This window comes from Carlito syrichta, unplaced genomic scaffold (assembly GCF_000164805.1).
Source record: "Carlito syrichta isolate Samal-C Ts95f unplaced genomic scaffold, Tarsius_syrichta-2.0.1 Scaffold312097, whole genome shotgun sequence".
NCBI lineage: Eukaryota > Metazoa > Chordata > Mammalia > Primates > Tarsiidae > Carlito > Carlito syrichta.
The window spans coordinates 306,113-327,021 of record NW_007256193.1 but is presented as its reverse complement, the minus strand read 5'-3'; the positions used below and the strand labels follow the sequence as shown (position 1 = coordinate 327,021).

Genomic DNA, 20,909 nt, shown 5'->3' with positions numbered 1-20,909 from the left:
AAAAAAAAAAAAAAAAAAAAAAAAAATATATATATATATATATATATATAAACATTTCCAGTAAAGGTAGGTACATGAAAAAAATTACAAATTATTGTAATTTTCATTTATAATGTGACTTTTTATCTTCTGTAAGATTTAAAAGCCAGATGCATAAAAATAATTATGAATGTAAGTTAATGAGTATACCATATGTAAAGACGTAATTTGTAATATCAGTAAAAGAAAATGGAAGAGCAGAACAATAAAGAAGTACAAGTTTTGTATGTAATTGAAGTTTTATCAATTTAAGATAGAATGCCATAACTTTGGGATATTATATGTAATCCTATGGTAACTACAAAGAAAATATCTATAGAATATAAACAAATGAATTTAAAAGAGAATCACTATAAAAAGTGTCACTACAAAAAATCAACTAGACAAAAAGAAGGCAGTAATAGAGGACATGAGAGACACACAGAAACAACAATTAATGTGACAAAACATTATACATTAAATGTAAATGAATTAAACTCCCCAATCAAAAGACATATATTGGCAGAATGGATTTTTAAAAATCAATATCCAATGCTGTCTACAAGATACTCACTTTAGGCCTAAGGATACATGTAGTTGAAAATGAAAAAATAGAAGAAGATATTTTATGCAAACAGTAACCAAAAGATATCAGGGGTGGCCTTACTAATATAAAACAAAATAGACATTATATCAAAACTGTTACAAGACACAAAGAAGGACAAAATTCAACATTCTTTCATGATGAAGACATTCAGCTAACTAGGAATAAAAGGAAATTACCTCAACGTAGTAAAGGCCATATGTGAAAAGTCCACAGCCAACATCTTACTCAATGGTGAAAGACTGAAAGTTTTTCCTCTAAAATAGGAATAAGACAAGGATTCCTGCTTTCACCACTTCTATTCAACATAGTACTGGAAGTCCTAACCAGTGCAATTAGTCAAGAAAAAAAAAATATAAGGCAACAAAATTAGAAAAAAAAAAGTATCATTATTTCTGTTCACAAACATGATCTCTTTTTTTAACATGATCTTAAATGTAGAAAATAGTACAGATTATATATATATACACACACACACAAACACACAAAACCTATAAAGTTAATAATTCAGCAAATTTTCAGGATACAAAAATCAATGCACAAAAATCAATTATGTTTCTATACACTAACAATGAATGATCTCACTTATGATAGCATCAAAATGAATAAAATACTTAGAAATAAATGCAATCGGGGAGGAGAAACAGTGGTACACTGACTGTATACTACAAAATGATGCTAAAAGAAAATAAAGAAGACATCAATAAGTGGAAAGATATCCCATGTTCACAGTTTGGAAGATTTAATATAGTTAAGATGCCCATACTACCCAAAGTGATCTACAGAGTCAATACAATGCCTACCAAAATCTCAGCAATGTTTTGACAAAACAGAAAAGGCCAAAATAGAATTCATATGGCTACTCAAGGGACGCTAAGTAGCCAAATATTGAAAAAGAAAAACAAAATTAGAGGTCTCATACTTTCTGATTTCAAAACTTACTACAAAAAAACTACAGTAATCAAAATAGTATGGTACTAGCCGGCTCGGTGGCTCAGCCTGTAATCCCAGCACTTTGGGAGGCTGAGGTGAGTGGACTGCCTGAGCCCATAGGTTTGAGACCCGCCTGGGCAACTTGGTGAGCCTTCATCTCTACAATAAAATCAAAAATTAGCTGGGCGTGGTAGCGCGCGCCTGTAGTTCTAGCTACTTGGAAGGCTGAGGTGGAAGGATCGCTGGAGCCCAGCAGATCAAGGCTGCGGTGGTCGGGAGCGGCCACTGCACTCCAGTCTGGGCAACAGAGTGACTCCAACTCAAAAATAAAAAATAGTATGGTACTGACATAAAGACAGACATATGGTCAAATGATTTTTGACAAAGGTACAAGGCCATTCATGGGGAGGGAGGGGGAAAGAATGGTCTTTTCAACAAATGGTAAGAAAACTGGATATCCACATGCAAAAAAGTTAAGTTGGACCCTTACCTTACATCATATGCAAAAATTAACTCAAAATGAATCAAAGATCTCAACATAAGAGCTAAAAGTATATCCATGCATGACACTGGATTTGACAGTGATTTCTTGGCTATGGTACCAACAGCAAAGGCAACAAAAGAAAAAAAAGCAGTATGTTAGACTTAATCAAAATTTAAAACTTTTATGCATAAAAGAATACCATCAAGAGAGTGCAAAGGCAGCCCATGGAATAAGAGAAAATATTTGCAAAGCATATACCTGACAAGGAATTGATATCACAAAATATAGAGAACTCCTACAGCTCAACAATAATATACAGATTCAAAAATGGGCAAAGGACTTCAATAAACATTTCTCCAAAGATATACAAATATCCAATAAGCACATGAAAAAATGCTCAGCATCACTAGTCATTAGAGAAATGCAAAACAAAACCACAATGAGGTACCACTTCACACACCTCAGGATGGTTCTCATCAAATAAACAGAAAATAACCGTGTTGGAAAGAATGTGGTGAAATGGTAATGCTTGTGCATTGCTGGGGGGACTGTAATATGGTACAAATTCTAGGAATATAGTATGGCGGTTCCTCAAAAAATTAAACATAGAATTAAAATTTGATCCAATTATTTCACTTCTGGGTGTATACCCAAAAGAAGGTGAAAGCAGGGACTCTAAAAGATATTTGTACACCTATGTTCAAAACAGAATTATTCACAGTAGCCAAAAGGTAAAAGCAAACCAAATGTCCATTGATGAATGAACTGATAAATAAAATGCAAACATAAAATATTATTCAGCCTTAAAAAGGATGGACATTCTCACACACACAACATGGATGAACCTTAAGAACATTATGCCAAGTGAAATAAGCCACTCAACAATACTAAATACTCTACTTATATGAGGAAGCTAAAATAATTGAATTCATGAAGACAGACAGTAGAATGGTGGCTGCCAAAAGCTGTAGAGAGGCAAGAATGGGGAGTTTAATGGGTACAGAGTTTCAGTTGGAGAAGATTTTTTAAAAAGGCCTAGAGATAAATAATGGTTGCAAAGAACTGAAAACCTATGTTCCCCAAAAATGTATACATTGAAATTCTAACCCTTAATGTGATGGTATTAAGAAGTGGGGCCTAGCTGGGCTTGGTGGCTCAGCCTGTAACCCACGCCTTTGGGAGGCTGAGGTGAGTGGATTGCCTGAGGCCGCGGGTTCGAGACCCACCTGGGCAGCGAAACCTCATCTCTACAATAAATCAAAAAATCAGCCAGACGTGGTAGCGCATGCCTGTAATTCCGGCTACTTGGAAGGCTAAGGCGGAAGGATCGCCGGAGCCCAGCAGGTTGAGGCTGTGGTGGCCGGGAGCGGCCACTGCACTTCAGTCTGGGTGACAAAGTGAGACTCCAACTCAAAAAAAAAAAAGAAGAAGTGGGGCCTTTAGGAGGTGGTTAGGTTATGAGAGTAGAGTCCTTGTGAATTAGTGCCTTTATAAGAGGGACCCCAGAGAGCTTTCTTGCTCTCTCTGCTATGTGGGGATAAAGCAAGAAAATGGCTATCTGCACCCCAGGAGAGAGCCCTCGCCAGATATCAAATCTGCCAGTACCCTGACCTTGACCTTCCCAGCTTCCAGAACAGTGAAAGACCAGAACTGGAAATTATACTGTGAGAAATAAAAGTTCTATTGTTTGTAAGCCACCCAGTCTATGGTATTTTGTTATAGAATCCAGAACTAAGAATTGGGTGATTACTGTACAATAATATAAATATACTTAGTGCCACTGAACTATATACTTAAAATGGTTAAAATAGCAATTCTTATGTTATGCATAATATACCACAACAGAAAAGTAAATTAAATTAAATAATTACATTACACCCAGGAGGGAAAAAAAAGCATTGTTCTCTATTCCCATGTCTAAGCCTTGTTCCCAGGATGACCTTCCCACTGCCCCACTCCTACATCCGCCACCCAGCCCCCTACTATAACCTGCTGAATCATCTCAGTAGCCCCTAGCCCCTAAATCTCAGGCAGTGGAGAAGAGTATGTTCCCGTGTTGAAAAGTACCAGGAGACCTTTGGTCTGAGAAATAACCAAGGGAGAAGATAGGTGAAGATCAAAGAAGAGTCCATTTGCTTGTACCTGGAGTGGCACCACCTGGACATCAGGTGACCAAAATAAAGGTCCACTGCTTCTTGCTTCTATCATGGTTAGGACTACCAGATTTCATAAGTAGAAATGCAGGACACAGTTAAATTTGAATGTACAATGAATAATATTTTAGTGGAAGCATGACCCATGCAATATTTCAGATATATTTATACTTTAAAAATTATTCCTTGCTTATCTGAAGTTCAAATGTAACTAGGCATCATGTGTTTTATGTGGTTGTTCCCTTTTATGTGTGCTGTAAATATTCCAAACCATTCACTGACTTAAGAGCAAATGTGTACAAGTATACTAATCTCTCAGTGTCATTCTTCATGGTTTTACATAAGCAACTGTGTTGATTTTTCCCATGCCTGCTTTTTTTATAGCTTCCAGTTATTACATGAAATGTTAAGATACTTTCCCCCCCACAAAAAAACTATTCTAACACATATGTTTTGAATAGAAAATGTGTACCATGTAGCACCTTTTAGGTAGCAGAGCTGAGCCACTGTGCTCTTGGGACACTGACAGATGGGTGTTCTGTTATAAAGACATCCCTGTCTACCCAGCATGAGTCACACCTCCAGCACTATGGTGTGATGTGAGCCCTGACATCTGCTTGTCCTTTCAGCATTGTACCCACCTGAGACAACATTGAAACACACAGATCTTTCTAAAGACAACTATGGCAAACCCCTCCAATTATAAATCTCAAGCAATGAGGAAGAGTGTGTTCCTGCGTTGAAAAGAACCAGGAGCCCTTTGGTCTGAGAATAACCAAGGAGGAAGATGGGTGAAGATCAAAGAAGAGTCCATTTGCTTGTACCTGGAGTGGCACCACCCTGGACATCAGGTGATCAAAATAAAGGTCCACTGCTTCTGTGAAGCCCTTGTAAGTTGTTCTCAGCCTCATGCCAGGGTCTTGGAGTAGCCAGCTTGAAGTAAAAAGGGAGGCAGGGATTATATTAACATCACTATCTGTGGTCCTGCTATGAGCAGATGGTGGAGTGAGAAGCAACCAGCCCCAGCGTGCTCAGGAATGGGCCATTCTCATTCCAACCCCTTAGTCTGGAAGCTGGGAAATTGTGCAAATTGATCCAGTCCAGCCCCTCTTTCCACAGTTTCTCCTCCCAAGGACTTAGGGGAAGTTCATTTCCAGCCACAGGTCCTGGCTGCCAGGCAGCGAGAAAAGCTCTTCACAGGACCCTAGGCCTAGTCTTCAGCACTTACAATCTCATTACAAAGGGGTGAAGCCAAAGGGCTTAGGAATCTCTCAGGCTGGAAAAGAACACACAACCTCCCAGCATCACCCCGAAAAAGAAGCCCAACACAGAGACTGGGGGACTGACCAAAGTATAGCTTCTATTTGTGCCAACACAGCTGCCGTGCTGGCATTAACTGCATCGGCTATGCAGAACTCAGCCCAGGAACAGCAGTTGAGCAAAGATAAATTATTTCTCCAACCTGTGTGTTGTGATCCCAAATTCCCCAGAGGAGCACAGCACCATGGTAACTCCCAAAGCTGGAGTCAAGATACTTCCTTTTCACTTGAAGTTCTGAGAAAACACTGTATTTGCTAACAAAATACTGAGACTCCCCTTGCCCTGATCTGGAAGTTCTGAACAGGGTCAGGAAATTATACAGTTTCTGTCAGTGAAAAGAAGACAACGGTTTCCTCTAGACTGACACCTTCACATTTCACCCCACACCAAACAACTCAGGTTTCTCACTCCCATTCGGATTCCACATCTCTGGTGTGCCCACGTGCCCCCCTTTCATGAATGGGCAGGTGCCACACGGGTGGGGGAGGGTCTGAGTGCCAGAGCCTCCAGCAGCTTCTAAGTTAAGACCGCTAAACCCTGTCCTCCTGTGCCCGCCTCCAGCTGAGCCTGAGGAAATCGCTGACTGTGGCATGCAGCTTTCTAATCCACACGGAGTGGGGGTTGTGGGGGGGGTCACCCTGGCTGTGATCACAGCCTAATGGAGGGCAAGACTGCCAGGCCAAAAGGCTCAGCACCTGAGAAGTGACCCTGAGTGGTGAAGGAGAGGAGACAGAGCTGTGCCCCTGAGGGAAGAGTAGGTTGTGCTGGAAACAGAAGGAAAACAAGGCCTGGGCTTGGTTTGCACTGTGGGGAGAAGCATTTCCCCAGAGACGGTGTGGGGAACAGAATCTGCCTTCTTGCCCCCTGGGGCAGCCTAGGGTGGAAAGCCTGGTTCTAACTGCCTGGTAACAGTGTAAGGCTGGGAAAGAGTATGCCTATTAAAAAGAAAATCTTCATGTCAATAATGATGAGGACAAGGAACAAATGAGGTCCCCGCTGATTCCTGTCTAGATTTCTGCTCCAACCATAGAACACTACCTCAGCCAAGACTTATACAGGATGACCTGAGATTTAAAGGTAAAACAATAAAAATAATTTGTTTCTCTTACATTTTATCATAATATTTGAACTTTTCAAAAAATGCTTGGTAACATCCCTAAGAAACCGATAGGGAAGATTTGATTTTCCCCATTTTGTAAACACATAAAGTGAGGCCCAGAACAGATGAATAACCTACCTGGGGTCTCAACTCCACAGCAGAGTCCTGAAGAACTATATGTCTCAGGAGAGTCAATCCATCTGCTGCCTGCTACCTAAGTCCACACTAAAGCAGGAGGACTGCTTGAGGCCAGGAGTTCAAGACTAGTCTAGGCAACATAGTGAGACCCCAGCTCTACAAAAATTATTTTTTAATTAGCCAGGCATGGTGGTGCATGCCTGTACCACCTCCCTAGCTATTCAGGAGCCTAAGGCAGGAGAGTCGTTTAAGCCTGATAGTTCGAGGCTGCAGTGAGCTATCATCATGCCACTGTACTCCAGCCTGGGCAACAGAGTGAGAACCTATCTCTAAAATAATAATAATAACAATAATGATAATAATAATAATCTTCACAAGACTTTATGAGAGCAACATCATTCATTCAAAATGATCCCCTTTGAATGCCACTCATTCTAAAAAGGAAATTCTGTACAGAATGGAAACTGTAATGTAAAAGCAAAACTAGACCTATACCTGTGGGCATTTTGCACCAGCACACAGGTCCCTCAAATCACAGTGGAGCCTGTCACAGTCCCGCTTACCTGGGCAAGCCTCCGAGGTCAATCTCACTGCAGATATAGGGGCCTGGACGCAGAATCACCCACAATCCAATCTCCGCGGCCATTAGGACAAAGGCCCTAGAGAGGTAAACAATGTCAGCACATCCCAAGACAGTACAGGGCCAAGTGCCAGGGAGCACATGCATCACAGGGTGGCAATTCCTGTCCATGCCTGCCTCTTTCAACCAGGGAGACAAACTGGGGTAAAGGGAAGGCTCGGTCCCCCACCCTCAGCAGAGCAGAGACTCCTGCAGGCTGGAGGCCACAACTACTCCCAGTCTCAGACCATCCACACAGTCCCGCCAGGGGCCTGAGGGGAAAGGACATCAGCCAGGGTACAGGGATCTTAATAGTGAACCTGACCCAAGTGGCCCTGCTACCCTAGAGGGGCAGCCCCTGCCCCCACCTACGTGGCTAGAGCCCCTACAGAGTCAATCAGCACCCAGGGTCTTCAGCCCCTCCAGGCTTCAGTGAAGATATAGGGCCCAGAGGCTGCAGGCCCAGCCCCTCTGAGGAGCAGATCACAGCCAGGGTACCTCGAGTTCTGAGAATAGGGTCTCTCTCTGGCCTGAGAACACAACTCCAGACCCAGGCTCCTCTCTGGTTTTCTTTGGTTCCTAATCCACCCAAGTGGCCACCTCTCTGCCCTGCTCCAAAAGCAACAGCGCCACGTACTCCAGGTCCAGGTTCCCAGAGAAGTCAAATTTGCCTCTCTCTGGCTCATGCAGGTTCCACGGAACATAGCTGTAACAGAAAAGATCATTACAGGTAAGAGTTTGTCCTCCATTCCACTTCACTACCTAGATTACCCCCTTTAACCCTAAAGCCCAACATGATGCCTGAAGATATTTTTCTTAGTGACTTTAGGTAGGACTGGAATCAGGAACTAACTGAACAGATCTAAAGACCAAAATCCAGAGCTATCCAAAGAGGACAAATGTCTCATCTCCTTAGGAGAAGGCAAGAAGGTCAACAAGATTTAAGCAAAACATAAGACATGCTGAGTAAAAGGTTGGCTCTATGACCCCAGGTCAGCTTGCCATCCCCACTCCACACCCTTGGAGAAGTAACTTTATTAGAAAAACAACTAAAAGTAGGGTAAGTAGGGCAAGAGGAAACCTCTGTTATCATCCTATTTTTACTGAAGTATCCAGAACCCCAAAACCTGCAACAGAATGGAGCTTCTAACTCTAAAGAGAGGAAAAGAAGCCAAGTGCAGTGACTCAGCCTGTAATCTCAGCACTTTGAAAGGCCGAGGCAAGAGGAGTGCCTGAGCCCAGGGATTTGAGACCAGCCTGGGTAACTTGGTGAGACCTTGTCTCTATAATAAATCACAAAAACTAGCCAGGCATGGTGGTGTGCATCTGTAGTTCCAGCTACTTGGAAGGCTGAGGTGGAAGGATCTCCTAAGCCCAGCAGGTCGAGGCTGTAGTGGCCATGAGTATCCCACTGCACTCCAGTCTGGGTGACAAGAGTGAGACTCCAACTCAAAAAATAAATAAAAAAATAAAAGAGATGAAAGGGAATGAAGTGAGCCCTTGGGCAGGCCCAACTCAAGAGGCAGAGGGACGATTCAGGGGTGACAGCAGTAGTGACAGCTACTCTTATCTGCAGCGCCTGCCAGCTGCAAAGAACATTCCCAGGTGAAAAGAGAGAGTTGTCTGGCTTCCAATTCAGATACATGAGTCCTATGTTTTAGCACATAGAGACTGTCCTGCCTCTGCAAGACAGAGAGCAGAGCCAGTAGGTTCCTACCATCAACAGGACTCCTTTGGCGAAGTTGCACAGATGTGTTTCAACAATATTGTCATGGCTCAGAACACTGCTATGACTCTTTAAAAAATTATCTTCAAAATCAGTTCACAAGCCACCCAAGAAAAGCTATCTCCTTGATTTGTAATCACATATTTTTGCCTAAAAATGGAATGATTCGGCCAACTTGCTTTATTTCATAGACTTAGAGCCAAGTATCTATTGGCAATTTGAGAAAAAAAAAACATTAAAAGATCCAGATTATTCACAACTGAACATATTATTATTTTCATCCATTAATAGAGAGTTCTATAGGGATCAGGAGGAAGGGAGACCCCAACCCTTCAGCCCCAAGCAGAGGACTTGGGCTGCTTCTCTGACCTCCCCGACCCCCCAATTTTTCTACATGCAGGCACCAGGCACCTTACTTGGTAGCCAGGCTTGGTGGGGGATGGAGCCAGCACACTTACGTGGTAAGGGTATTCAAGCCACAGGCTTTCATCTTCAGCAAGCGGTCTCTCCAGTACTCCTTGGGCACACGGAAATAGTGGATGGAGCCCCCAAAGATCCAGAAGGTAGAGTCCTCCAGCACAAAGTTCTGGCCTTTTGCCTGTAGCCCTAACTGCCGATGCTTGAGCCACGAAGGGAGAAGAGTGCTCCAGTACAACCTGGAGAGAAGAGACATTCCTTGGAAACCTAAAACTCCCTGAGGCAAGGGCAGAGCATGGAAAGGAGACCAGCTCCCTTGCCTCCTTCACAGGTCCTCAGCATTTCTCTCTAAAGAGGGCCTGTTTCCAGGTAGCTAGGGAAAGCTCCCACCCTCCAATGCAGTCAAACCTTGGAAGGGGTCTTTCTTCAGCACCACTCACTCGGCTGGGACCCACTGCCGGGGAAGGGGAAGCTGACGCAGCAGCCAGGAACAAGACAAACACAACGTTCAACATGGAGACTCGGGTGCTAAAAGGAGAGAGGACGAGGCAGGTCACACTACATGGGAAGGGTGTTTTCAGGGGCTGAGGGTCTGCTGCCTGGTGTCAGGACTCAGGAGCAGTGCTGCATACAGACTGTCCTATGGCCAGCTTTGCTGGGCCATATGACTAAGCATGAAAGCAACAACTACTTCAAACAATACCTCCGAGCCCCCTCGTGGCCACAGCTGCTCGACTCAAGGTGCAGATACCTGGAAAGAGGCATCTAAGTTAAACAGCATCTATCCATTGACCAGATTTCCAGGTCTCGATTGTTTTCTGAAGATCAAGCATCTGCTCAGAGGTAATCCAGCATGGCAGAGTCCCACCAAGGAAGGCTGTTGGAAAGTTTAGCTTGTGAAAAAGCAACTCCTGGCATCTCTCAGGCTGGCCAAGGGGAGTCCCTCAGATTAATCCCAGTGACTTAGTGCCCCTATAGTGTTCTTCCCCCTCTTTTCCAGCTAATCTCCTGGAGGATGTGAAGCAAGCCAGCAAGAGAACCTGGGGAGCTGTGAATTTTCAACCAGGAAGAATAGGAAAGTTGGAGACAGAAAACAAGAACATGAGTGAATCTGGGGCAAAAACAAATGCTAGTTGGCGCCTTTTTCCTCACCCAGTTTTCATTTCAGCACCTGACAGAGGAGGGCAACTACCAGGCCGGGCTTCTCAGCATCAAAGCTCCCTACAATGAGTCTGAGGGCCCAGGTGGCCAGAGACGGGGCAGCAAAATGCCAGGGAAGAAGATAGCATAGACAACACTGACCACTTGGGAATTTTGACATATTCATCACTCTCGGGCAAAGAAAATTGCTTTTTACCTACTCCTTTCCACTTCTCACAGCCCCAGGCCTCAAAGCTCACTCAGAACCTGCAGACTACAGTTCTGTCACACTGGGGATGGAATGGTCATCTATAGGTCAGGTGGGAGCCTGTTCACCACATTTCCTTTCTTTAAAGAGAAAAGTTCTCCGTTCCAATAAGTAACTGTCAAATGACATTTTAGGACACAGTTCTTCCAAAGGGCCACCTACATGAAAGAGTGAGAACAAAAACACTATCTGAAAGAGAAAGATCTGGATGTGAATTCTGACCCTGTGCTTGGCAGCACTATACCTTGGGTCAGCAACACCAGCTCTCTGGGCAGGAGTTTCTTCCCTGTGAAACAGGGCTAAGCCTGTCCCAACTGATTGGAAAAACCACTGTGAGGGTCTGATAGAAATAAAATACTCTATAATGCGCGGTGAAAGAGTCTCACCACTATTTGAAATAAAATTTATTTTAGCATGCTTGTAAATATTAGAGAGAACGGCCTCAGTGCATTTTACATCCCTAATATGAGTGAGGGCCATGGCCGTCAGTCCCCTAAAGGTTTGCTGAAAAAAATCACTGGCAGGAGCAGATTGATTTAGTAAGAGAAAAAGCATAAAAATGTATTTAACATTTACACAGGAGACTTCCATTTGAAGACCCAACTTCCCCAATGAGTTACAGAAACTTAAATACCATCTTGAAGTTGGGAGGAGGGCAAAGAGGAATTCTATTGAGAGACAAAAAATAATTGCTAGAGAAAAATGAATGAATACTTGGGAGAATAAATGGATTGAGGAACAGAGATTGACTTGCAAATAATTTTCTTTGCAAGTTGAGTTGAGTGAACCTGAGATACAGGCTATCATTTTGTAAAAAAGTTTGGGCTAGGTCTGGTTATGTTCCTTCCTGCAACAGATAATGAGATAACAGAGAGAGGAAGCAGCTTCTTTCTAGGTCTGGGGAGATCAGGTCAGAGAGACCCTGAGCTTTCAGTTCAGCATGTCAAAACACCATATTGTAGGGTATCAGTTTCTAAGCCCCAACATATGGAATAATCCCAACTTTTCCATTTTTCTCCATTTTAGTATTCATTTTTTGTGCTAGACTTTGTGCCAAAGCCAACTTACAATTTCTAAAATTTGACAGTGAAAGATTCTGTACACTGGGATTCAATCAGACCAACCCACCATCTAGGCTAGGCATTGGACAACTGGGGCCTTGGGTGAAATCCAACCTGCCACCTGTCTTCATATGGCCTGCAAGCTGAGACTGGTTTTCATGTTTTTAAGTGGTTGAAAAAAATCAAAAGCATAATATCTTAGGACACAAAAAAATTATATGAACTTTACCCTTCCATGTTCATAAACAGTTTTACCAGCATGCTACCACACCCTCTACATACACAGCTGCTTTTTACAGTTAGGTAGTTGCAGTAGAGACTATAAGGTCTGCGAAGTTGAAAACATTTACTACCTGGCCCTTTCAGGGAAACCCACCAACCCTGCACTCATAGATGAAGCCTTGGACTGCTAAGATGAGGCCTTGGATTCCTCTGGGCCTCTATCCAGGCCTTCCTTTGGCACCCCTGCTCTTCTCACCAGGCTCTTTCCTTTGGCTACAAGCTCCCGATTGTTCTGGTTTTGTCTGAAGTTTCCCACACCACAGACATAGGAGAGTTTGAGTCTCCCTTGATTTGACCACACCTACTCCAAAGAATGCATTTTGCCTCCTGCCTAGCACTCCCTGGCTCAGGTACTCACCAGGCTCGCCTGTCTACCACTCCAAAGCACTCTCCTCAACTTTCCCATGATGCACCTACTGGGTTTACCCATAGCTAGTATGAGCAAGAACTGGATGTGAGGCAGGATAGTCAGGGTAAGTTAAACATAGATAGATACATTTCTTATAGGCAATTTTAATTTTTAGTAAGGAAGCTTTCGGACATCTTGTCTGCAGGCTGAACCACTCTTTGGGTTAGAATGTAGATTCAACGTAAACTGCCAGTCTATCTCACCCCTTCAGCTAGCCAAAGAAAAATATCATCAAGGTGGCTCCTGGACCAGGAAGCATTAGCTTACAGAAATGTAAATCAGACCACCTTTTAGCTCTTAGTCACCAAATCTGACAAGTCAGCCTACCAATGATAAAAGCTTGCCTCCCCATGGCAAGCTTTCCACAGTGGATATCAGTAGCCTACTCATTAGCATATCAATAACTAGGTAGCTAATATCTCTTTTTGTAAAAGGCAACAATGTGGTCTTTCTCCAAGATACCCATGCTGAGGCACATTTTCCTATATCTTTCTCCTTCTCTTTCCTTAATAAACTCTGTTTTACTTCACTGGCCACTGTGAAATTCCTTTCAGTGCTGAGACAAAGAACCCACAAATTTTGCACTGCACCCCACCTGGCAACAGATAAATTATTTTCTTAAAAACAGGGGCATTTTGACAATCTGGTGGTGTAACACACACATACACACAATACCATTGTTTTTTTTTTAGGGGGGGGTTTGTCAGAGTCTCACTCTGTTGCCCAGGCAGGAGTGCAGTGGCACACTCATGGCCACTGTAACCACAACTTGCTGGGATCAGGTGATTCTTCCACCTCAGCCTTCCAGGTAGCAGGAACCATAGGCATGCACCACTATGCCAGCTAATTTTTGACTTGTTATGGAGACGAGGTCTTGTCGAGTTGTCCAGGCTGGTCTTGAACCCCAGGACTTAGGCAATCCTCTCATCTCTGCCTCCCAAAGTGCTGGGATTACAAGCATGAGCCACAATGCCTGAACTCATTGTTTTTATACAGTGATAATATAATTTAGCAATCATTCCATCAGGTTGCAATCCTTATGAATGCAAGGGCCTCCTCTCACCCATGATGAATTCACTGAGAAATCCAAGCTGTACTTCAACCATTTGGAATGCGTGTTCTCAAGACTCCCCCTCACTCGTAAACAGAAGTTAGGATCATTGATGTGTGCTTCAGTAAAGATTTGAAGATTGTGCTTTTGAAGTTCTGACCAGAGAATAAGGCGGGGTTGAAGGCACCTCTCTGTGACCCTCATTCCAACAAATCCCTGCTAGTAACAAACACCCTTAGTCTTCTCCCTTGTTGCTGACTAACCATCAAGAAACCTCCTAGGCTGGCTTCTCCAGGTGTGGTCTGCAGGCTGCAGAGTATCTTCAGCTGCAGCTTGTGAGATATGCAGAGACTCAGGCCTTACTTGAGACTTATGAATCAAAATCTGCTTTTTATTTATTTATTTTTTTATTATTATTTTTTTAAAAAAATAAATGGAAAAGTGTTTGTACTGAAGGCTGTGCAAGATACAGACACAAAAATAAGTTGTAAAGGAAACACAAAGCAGAGGACATAGGTCCTGAGTTTTGCACCCAATGGTGAGGAATTCTCATCCAGCCATACCTGGTGAGGAATCAAGGGAAAAGGAAGCCTTCTATAGTACTTTATCCTTGATTATTGAAGTGGATGAAGAGGACAATGGGTACAGGCAAGCTTCAGTGGGCCGGATGTCTCCAGGCATTGGCAAAAGTGCTAGGTGGATGTGTATGGATGGAAAAGGGCAGATGAGCAGGTGGCAAGATTACAACCTCTTTGGATGGGAATGGACCCATGAATTGATTGCCAAGTTTCAGAGAGGATCTTGCAGGGAGGCTGAGTAGGAGAGCCCGATCCAGTCACCACCTTAAAGGATCTCCTTGAGCAAGGAGTGCTAATCAGGGCAATCTTGAAATGTCTCTTGCCATGTGAGCATCCCTGTGTCACCTATAGATCCTGCAAAAACTGGTCAGTAACCAGGGTCATGGTGGGGCAGGTAGGCCTCATTGGAGTCACAGTCATCTCCCTCATGTATCTGCTCTATCACATAGAATATGACTAGACACAGATGGGCCAGGATCCGCACAACCAGGCATGGCAGAGACTGTGTCATGAACATCTGAACTATGATGACCTCTGGAAGAGACCAGGCAACACTCATGCAATCTGAGGCTGGCCAAGGCCATGGGAAAGCTGGGTACCTGAGCTACAATTATAGTCCGTCGATTTCCAGAACATAAATCTTTACTGGTCCCAAGGGCTGGTTATTTTGGACTAAATAAAACACATACTTACTTATCTGAGATGGTGGTTTACAAATTCAATTTCCAGGCACACTGTGTCCCTACTAGGTAGTCTCCCTAAGCAGAGGTTCAACTGAATATAGATCTAGGGCATCATATTAAAATGCTGACCAAGAAGACACTTACTTCTTCATTAATCTAAGTGGTCATGACAGAGACCACTATTTGACAGCAGATATGCCCAAGATGACCCCCAAGGCATTATCACACATAGACATTTCCTCACTTGGATCTATACAAAATGCAAATTTCTACTCATTACTCACAAGACTCTAGTTCAGTTCTGTTATAGGCTACCATGCGTTCTAACTTCCTTGAATATCCTGCTCCCCTGAACTGTTGGTTTGGAGATATTTCAGTCCCACCAGTCTTCAGCTCTGTTCTCTCTACCCTCAGCAGAAGAGTTTGAGGGCCTGAGACAGGAACTATTCACTCTTTGACTCAGTCTAATGCCCTTAATACCTATATACCAAGCTACTGCCTCTAGAACCAACCCTTGGGGTCTAAGAACATCAGACACAGAGAAACAGAACTCAGTCCCTGTGTCTGGCCCAACTTCCTAGATGTGCTCATTAGTCTGGGTCCAAAGCTTTGGGTTCCTGTTTTATTGGGAAAGGCACTAAATACTCCCCAAAACCCTGGGCCCTCCATTCCCAAAGCAAGAACAGGCATTTTACAAAGATACAAGGCCCCAAGCAAGAAGTCCACAGCTAAATACTTTTGAAAATCCACCACAGAAGACTTATCTACAAAGATATATAAGAGATGAGCTAGTTCTTACAAGACACAAAGAATTCATATTGCCCCTATGGAGCTGAGTTCAGAATCTCCTTTACACTAATCCAATAGCAATTAAATGTGCTGTTTTGGAAGTGTCTATCAGGATTGAAAATGAATACCTCTTATAGTCAGCAATAACAGAAATATATCCAACAGACATTTGCTGCAACTCTACTTACAGTTAGCTAAAAGAAAAAAAACTGCAAAAAAATCAATGCCCATCAATAGACAACTGTTTAAATAAATTATGTATCTAATGGACGAATGGTATAATACGTATAGCTATCTTCTTATATATGAACAGAATACCTTTGAAAGAAATCATTATCTGTAATCACCTTGGGGGGAGGGGTGCCTAGAGGCCAGGAGGGGGAGTTTCTTTTCACTATATTCCCCTCATACTCTGAATATTTCATCACATTTATACATTAGCCACTCACAAAATATATTTTTAAAAAACACACAATGCGTTCATAAAAGGAACAACCCCACTAACCATTTTGCCTCAGAGTGCCAGAGTATAGATGCTGTACCAACTAGGAGTCTCTAATGGGCAGATGCCCATCAAGAAATATTTGCTTCATTACCATAAGCCTCTAAAAATATTCCCTGCCCTTCTATCCCAGAAGACCCACACAATGAGAACTCTTTTTCAATATGGTCTTTAATATACAGTGAAATAGCTTTAAGCAAAAATTAAAACTGAGTGAAGAGAAATCAGCAAATATCCGCCCACCAAAAGAACCCTGCCTCTGCTGGATAATGGCATGAGGGAGGGCGGCCCTGTCCTTTTCAGGTACACAGTGTTCTAAAACCTCTTTCTCCCCAAGCTCCAGCATCTCCTGAACTCTTCCACAGAAGAGCATTTGAGGTGACCTGATGGAACTATGCGTCATTTCATCAAGAACTAAGTGCTTTGATTTAACTTGCCACTTCCTTTACTTAAGGAGAGAAGAAACCTTTGGCCAATGTTCTGATATTTCTGCTGCCAAGGCTAAGCGAAAGCTCTTTGTCCCTGATCTTTTGGATATTCCAGTCCCTTCCCTAAATCACAACTACACCAATACTGTTCAAGACAACTCTGGTCTCCTTCCACTGTTGGCTAGTATGGTCCTGCAAAAATTCCAACTCTACCTTCCTAGCACAAGCTGATCAGACATCCCACCTCTTCCTGAGTATGAGCTGCTGCCCAGTAGTCTCACCTGACCACCTGTTTTCAGACAGGTGAGTACCTGCTGAAAGAGACACTTCATAGATGCTGAAAATTCACTACTAGAAGATGAAAGGGACACCATTCAAAGGGTTTGAACATGCCAGGGAATATGACTCAGTCCTCAAGGCAGAGCAGAGTCCTAAAATAGGCAAAGCACATAAAACCAATTACCTCCCAGATGCATAGGAAGAGAGGTACAATTTGTCCATGTACCTTTGAAGACAGGACTGGCCACAATTTGTACCAAAGAACATGACCTGCATTGTTAAGTTATCCACCTTTACTCAGGAAAAGGAGTCTGATGTGCCCTCCTCCATTTCCTTCCTATAAGAGTTTGAGGTCTGGAATCCAGACAATGGCAGGGCAAGAACAGAAAGTGAGGCAGAGCTAAGAGAAGAAATGAACTTATCTTTGGAAGAGCATGATGATGGTTGCCCACCTTAAGGCTTTCCTCTCTCCCAAATTTTGCCTGATTTCAGGAATTAGGTATGAGGAGTTGACTGCATTTTTGCTCAGTGATGCATTTATATTAAGGAAAAAGTCATGAATGAGAACCATGGATTTTGATAACATCAAGCAGGCATTCTTGTGTTCATGGAGTGGGAGAACGAAAAACTGGCTCAAAGGCTTGATAACATTGATATATGCACCAGAGATTTCAAAATAATATTCTGGGTGAAAGAAACCAAACAAAAAAGAAAACACATATTTCTAGAAAATGCCAGAAAATGTAAACCAATATATGGCAGCAAAAAGCACCAAATAAGTGGTTGCTTGGGCTGGGAAACAGGGAGGAAGAAATGGGAGGAATGACTAAGAGGTATGAGGAAACTTTGATAGATATTTTCACTATCTTAATCGTGGTGGTAGAGTCACGGGTGAGTATATTCTCAAAGCTTTTCAAACTGTACATGTTAACTATGTACAGTTTGTTGCATGACAATTATACTTCAATGAAGGTAATTTATAAGAAATATCATTGTTCAAGCTGAAAAATTCTATGGTTGAAATCCTCTCTAAAGTCAACCTGATTGGTTCTTAGATATGATGCAATTCAACAGTTATGAAAGACCATAAACCAGCCCAAGGAAAAGTTGATGGAAGAAAAGAAAAGTTGTAGCCAAACACCCCCCACCTCATGGCAACTGCTGTCCAAATACCTCCCTTCTGGTACAGAAAAGGGGCTGATCCTGACAGCTTGGCTCCACAAAGCTGTGAGCTGAGTGGCCAGTTTTCATGTGACCTATATTTCACTGGCCACATCAACATTTCCCAACAACAGCTGAGAGAGGCACCCACCTCCCACTCAGTTAATGAACTTAGTCAAAGCTGGAGAAGGCAGGAAGAGAGACAAAGAGTATGTTTAACTCTGAACTCCAGAGTTATTAGAGTAGCTCATAATTATTGGTATCCAGATCAAGTTGGACATCAGGAATTGGGCAGAAAGGGCCCATGAGGGTGATAAATTTTAAAAACACACCAAAAAGACACATATTCCACAAGATTCTAAGAGATAGCCTTCAATTTGGTTCTGGGCTTCTCTGGTCTCTGTCTTACCTGCTGAGAAAGAAGAGGAGCAGGAAAAATAATGACCTCCCTAAGCACGTCAAACTATTTCCACAGGCTTGAGTCACAGCTCATTATTCTTTGTTGCCATTACCACGCCACCCCGATGACCCCGGACTGACTCCTACCGCAGCCACCCCACCCGGGTGGGGACACAGTTAATTCACCTGAGAGAATCTCGGGCTTCTTCCCAAGTAGGTCAACTGCCTGACACCTCATCGCTGTCCCACCAGACAACAGCAAACACTCAGCCTCCTTCCCACATTACTTCCTAAAAACTCTCGGAATGTGCCTCTCAGTGCTGCCCCTCCTGGTGACCTGTCTGGGCCACCTGTATGAGCAAGTAACAGGCTGCCTGCACACATCCAGCTTTTCTCTCTGAAGCTCAGGCTCCCTGACACCCTGCTGTATGCGGAAGGCTCCTGCTGCCTCTGCTGTAATTCTTTTGGGATTTGCATCAGACACAGGGAAGAAAACTGCACATCCTGCAAGAGCCAGGACCAGTCTTCAAAGAGGAATGGATGAGAGATGATAGGCAGAATGGAAACATCTTGGGAACAGCTAGGGTAATGAAATATTCCCAAACAATATTATGACATCCTCTGTCTCAGAAACAAAGGACAAACGTCTTGAAAACGTGTAAACGTAAAGAGTTTCTAAATGTGTTCCTGTGGCAGCAAAACACTTTCAGATATCTCCTTCAAACACGTCCCTATCTATCAGAAGTTCAGAGAAACTAAGAAGAGGGATAGAGAAGCTGAGGGCTATTGTCTCTGCCACAGTTCCAAGGGCTCAGCCTTCAGCTCCTCAACAACTTTCACCACAAAACCATTTGATACCGCTGGTCGGCTTCCCACTGAAAGTTTTGAATATGGAAAGTGCCAGCAATTGACCTGGGAGACATGATCAGGGCTGTAGGATCCTATAAATAGATACAGTTTAGAAAAATTCTGGGCTAGGGCACCCAGAAAACTTTTACACAGTTCTATCACTGAACACAGCCTCCCACCATAAACAACATTTTGTAAATGCAGAGAGGGAGGCATAAGCTCCTAACAGGTGAGTGATGGGAAAGTGGAGAGAAATAACATATCAATCTTGGAACCGTGCAAATAAATCATGACTAAGGATCTTGGAGGCCCGTGGGGCAGTGTTCTTACGACCGTGCTGGGCAGGCTAAATCATTTTAGCCGTAAAAATGAAGGGGCCTGGGAGAAGAGCAGAAGGGGCGCCCCACGGAGAACTGGGACAGGCAGTGAAGAGAGGCGTCTGAGAGGGATCTGAAGGCCAGTTCTGCCGACCTCTCAGATGGCCGCGAGTGTCCACGAGAGCAGAGCCTGGACAGGCGCGGAGGGATGAGAAAGCTCAAGGCACAGACGCCTGGGCTCCCGGAAGACAGCGCATGGAGTCACCCAGAGGCCTGTCTCTGGCAAGAGCAGAGTGTCTAGAGGGCCAGGGGGCCTCTGGGTGTTGGGGAGCTCCAAAAAAGAAGAGGCTGTTCCCCGTGGAAACCCGGGACTGGCGGGAAGCGAGACACTGAAGAGTGAAGGGCTAGAGTGTGTGGAGTCTAGCAAGTGCCGGGCGGGGCACTCTCTCACCTGCGGAGCACCAGAAAGCTCAAGATGACCAGCAGCAGGACTTTGAGTGTGTGGCGCGGCCTCAGCGAGAGTCTCCACGTGGACATCGCGCGTTCGCTGCGCGTAGGACTGGCGTTCGGATTCCTGTCTGCACTCAGATGAGCGCGGGAGCCTCGGTGCGGGGGGCGGGGCCACGCGTTGGTAGTCTGGGTAACCGGCCCGCCGGTGTTCATTGGCTGCGACTCGAGGCCCCGCCCCCGCAACGCCCGGGGGGGCCTCGCGCGGGCAGAGGCGGGGCCTCGCGCGGGCAGAGGCGGGGCCTCGCGCGGGCAGAGGCGGGGCCTCGCGCGGGCAGAGGCGGGGCCTCGCGCGGGCAGAGGCGGGGCCTCATCCAGGGGCGGGAGTGTCCCCCTCTGTTCGCGGATTCCAGAAGTTACGGAAAGACATGAAAAGTTTACAGTTTTCCTGCACGTGATATGCAGGCAGATGCACAAATATTGAACACGTGTTGCCCAATGCTTGCACACTCTTTGAACACTGGGATAAGGTTACAGCGCTACATAAGGAAGCATACACAAAATGTATCTGCAAAGCAAGAGCGAGCAACAAAATATTTTAAAACAATTCAAATTTTGAAGAAAAAAAGTGAAGTAATAACTCATCATGTGAAAAGACAGGCTTTTTCTTTAGGCATATTTTAATGTGGTTCATGTATGAATGGGAGGGGATGGTGGGAGGAGACCAAACCTCACTTTGGTTTCCACAGATATTA

The 20,909-nt window shown here is 44.0% G+C and overlaps 2 protein-coding genes across 4 annotated transcripts in view; one reads left to right on the top strand and one right to left on the bottom strand.

Annotated features, from left to right (window-relative positions):
• Positions 1 to 4,946, top strand: part of B3GAT1 (beta-1,3-glucuronyltransferase 1) — a 57,175-nt gene extending 52,229 nt beyond the window's left edge. The window contains exon 6 of one of the 2 annotated variants that reach the window (XM_008069550.2): positions 4,822 to 4,946. In XM_008069550.2, the coding sequence (XP_008067741.1) occupies positions 4,822 to 4,848 (27 nt within the window). In that variant the 3' untranslated portion in view covers positions 4,849 to 4,946. The remainder of the gene's footprint in view (positions 1 to 4,821) is intronic. The other variant, XM_008069548.2, reaches the window with a different exon arrangement.
• Positions 1 to 20,429, bottom strand: part of GLB1L2 (galactosidase beta 1 like 2) — a 40,104-nt gene extending 19,675 nt beyond the window's left edge. The window contains exons 1-5 of one of the 2 annotated variants that reach the window (XM_008069551.1): positions 20,159 to 20,429; positions 9,553 to 9,750; positions 8,006 to 8,074; positions 7,313 to 7,408; positions 5,017 to 5,125 (exon numbers count right to left, since the gene is read on the bottom strand). In XM_008069551.1, the coding sequence (XP_008067742.1) occupies positions 5,017 to 5,125; positions 7,313 to 7,408; positions 8,006 to 8,074; positions 9,553 to 9,750; positions 20,159 to 20,370 (684 nt within the window). In that variant the 5' untranslated portion in view covers positions 20,371 to 20,429. Of the gene's footprint in view, positions 1 to 5,016; positions 5,126 to 7,312; positions 7,409 to 8,005; positions 8,075 to 9,552; positions 9,756 to 20,158 lie in introns of those variants that run through there. The other variant, XM_021718340.1, reaches the window with a different exon arrangement.
• Positions 20,430 to 20,909: the final 480 nt, after the last annotated feature.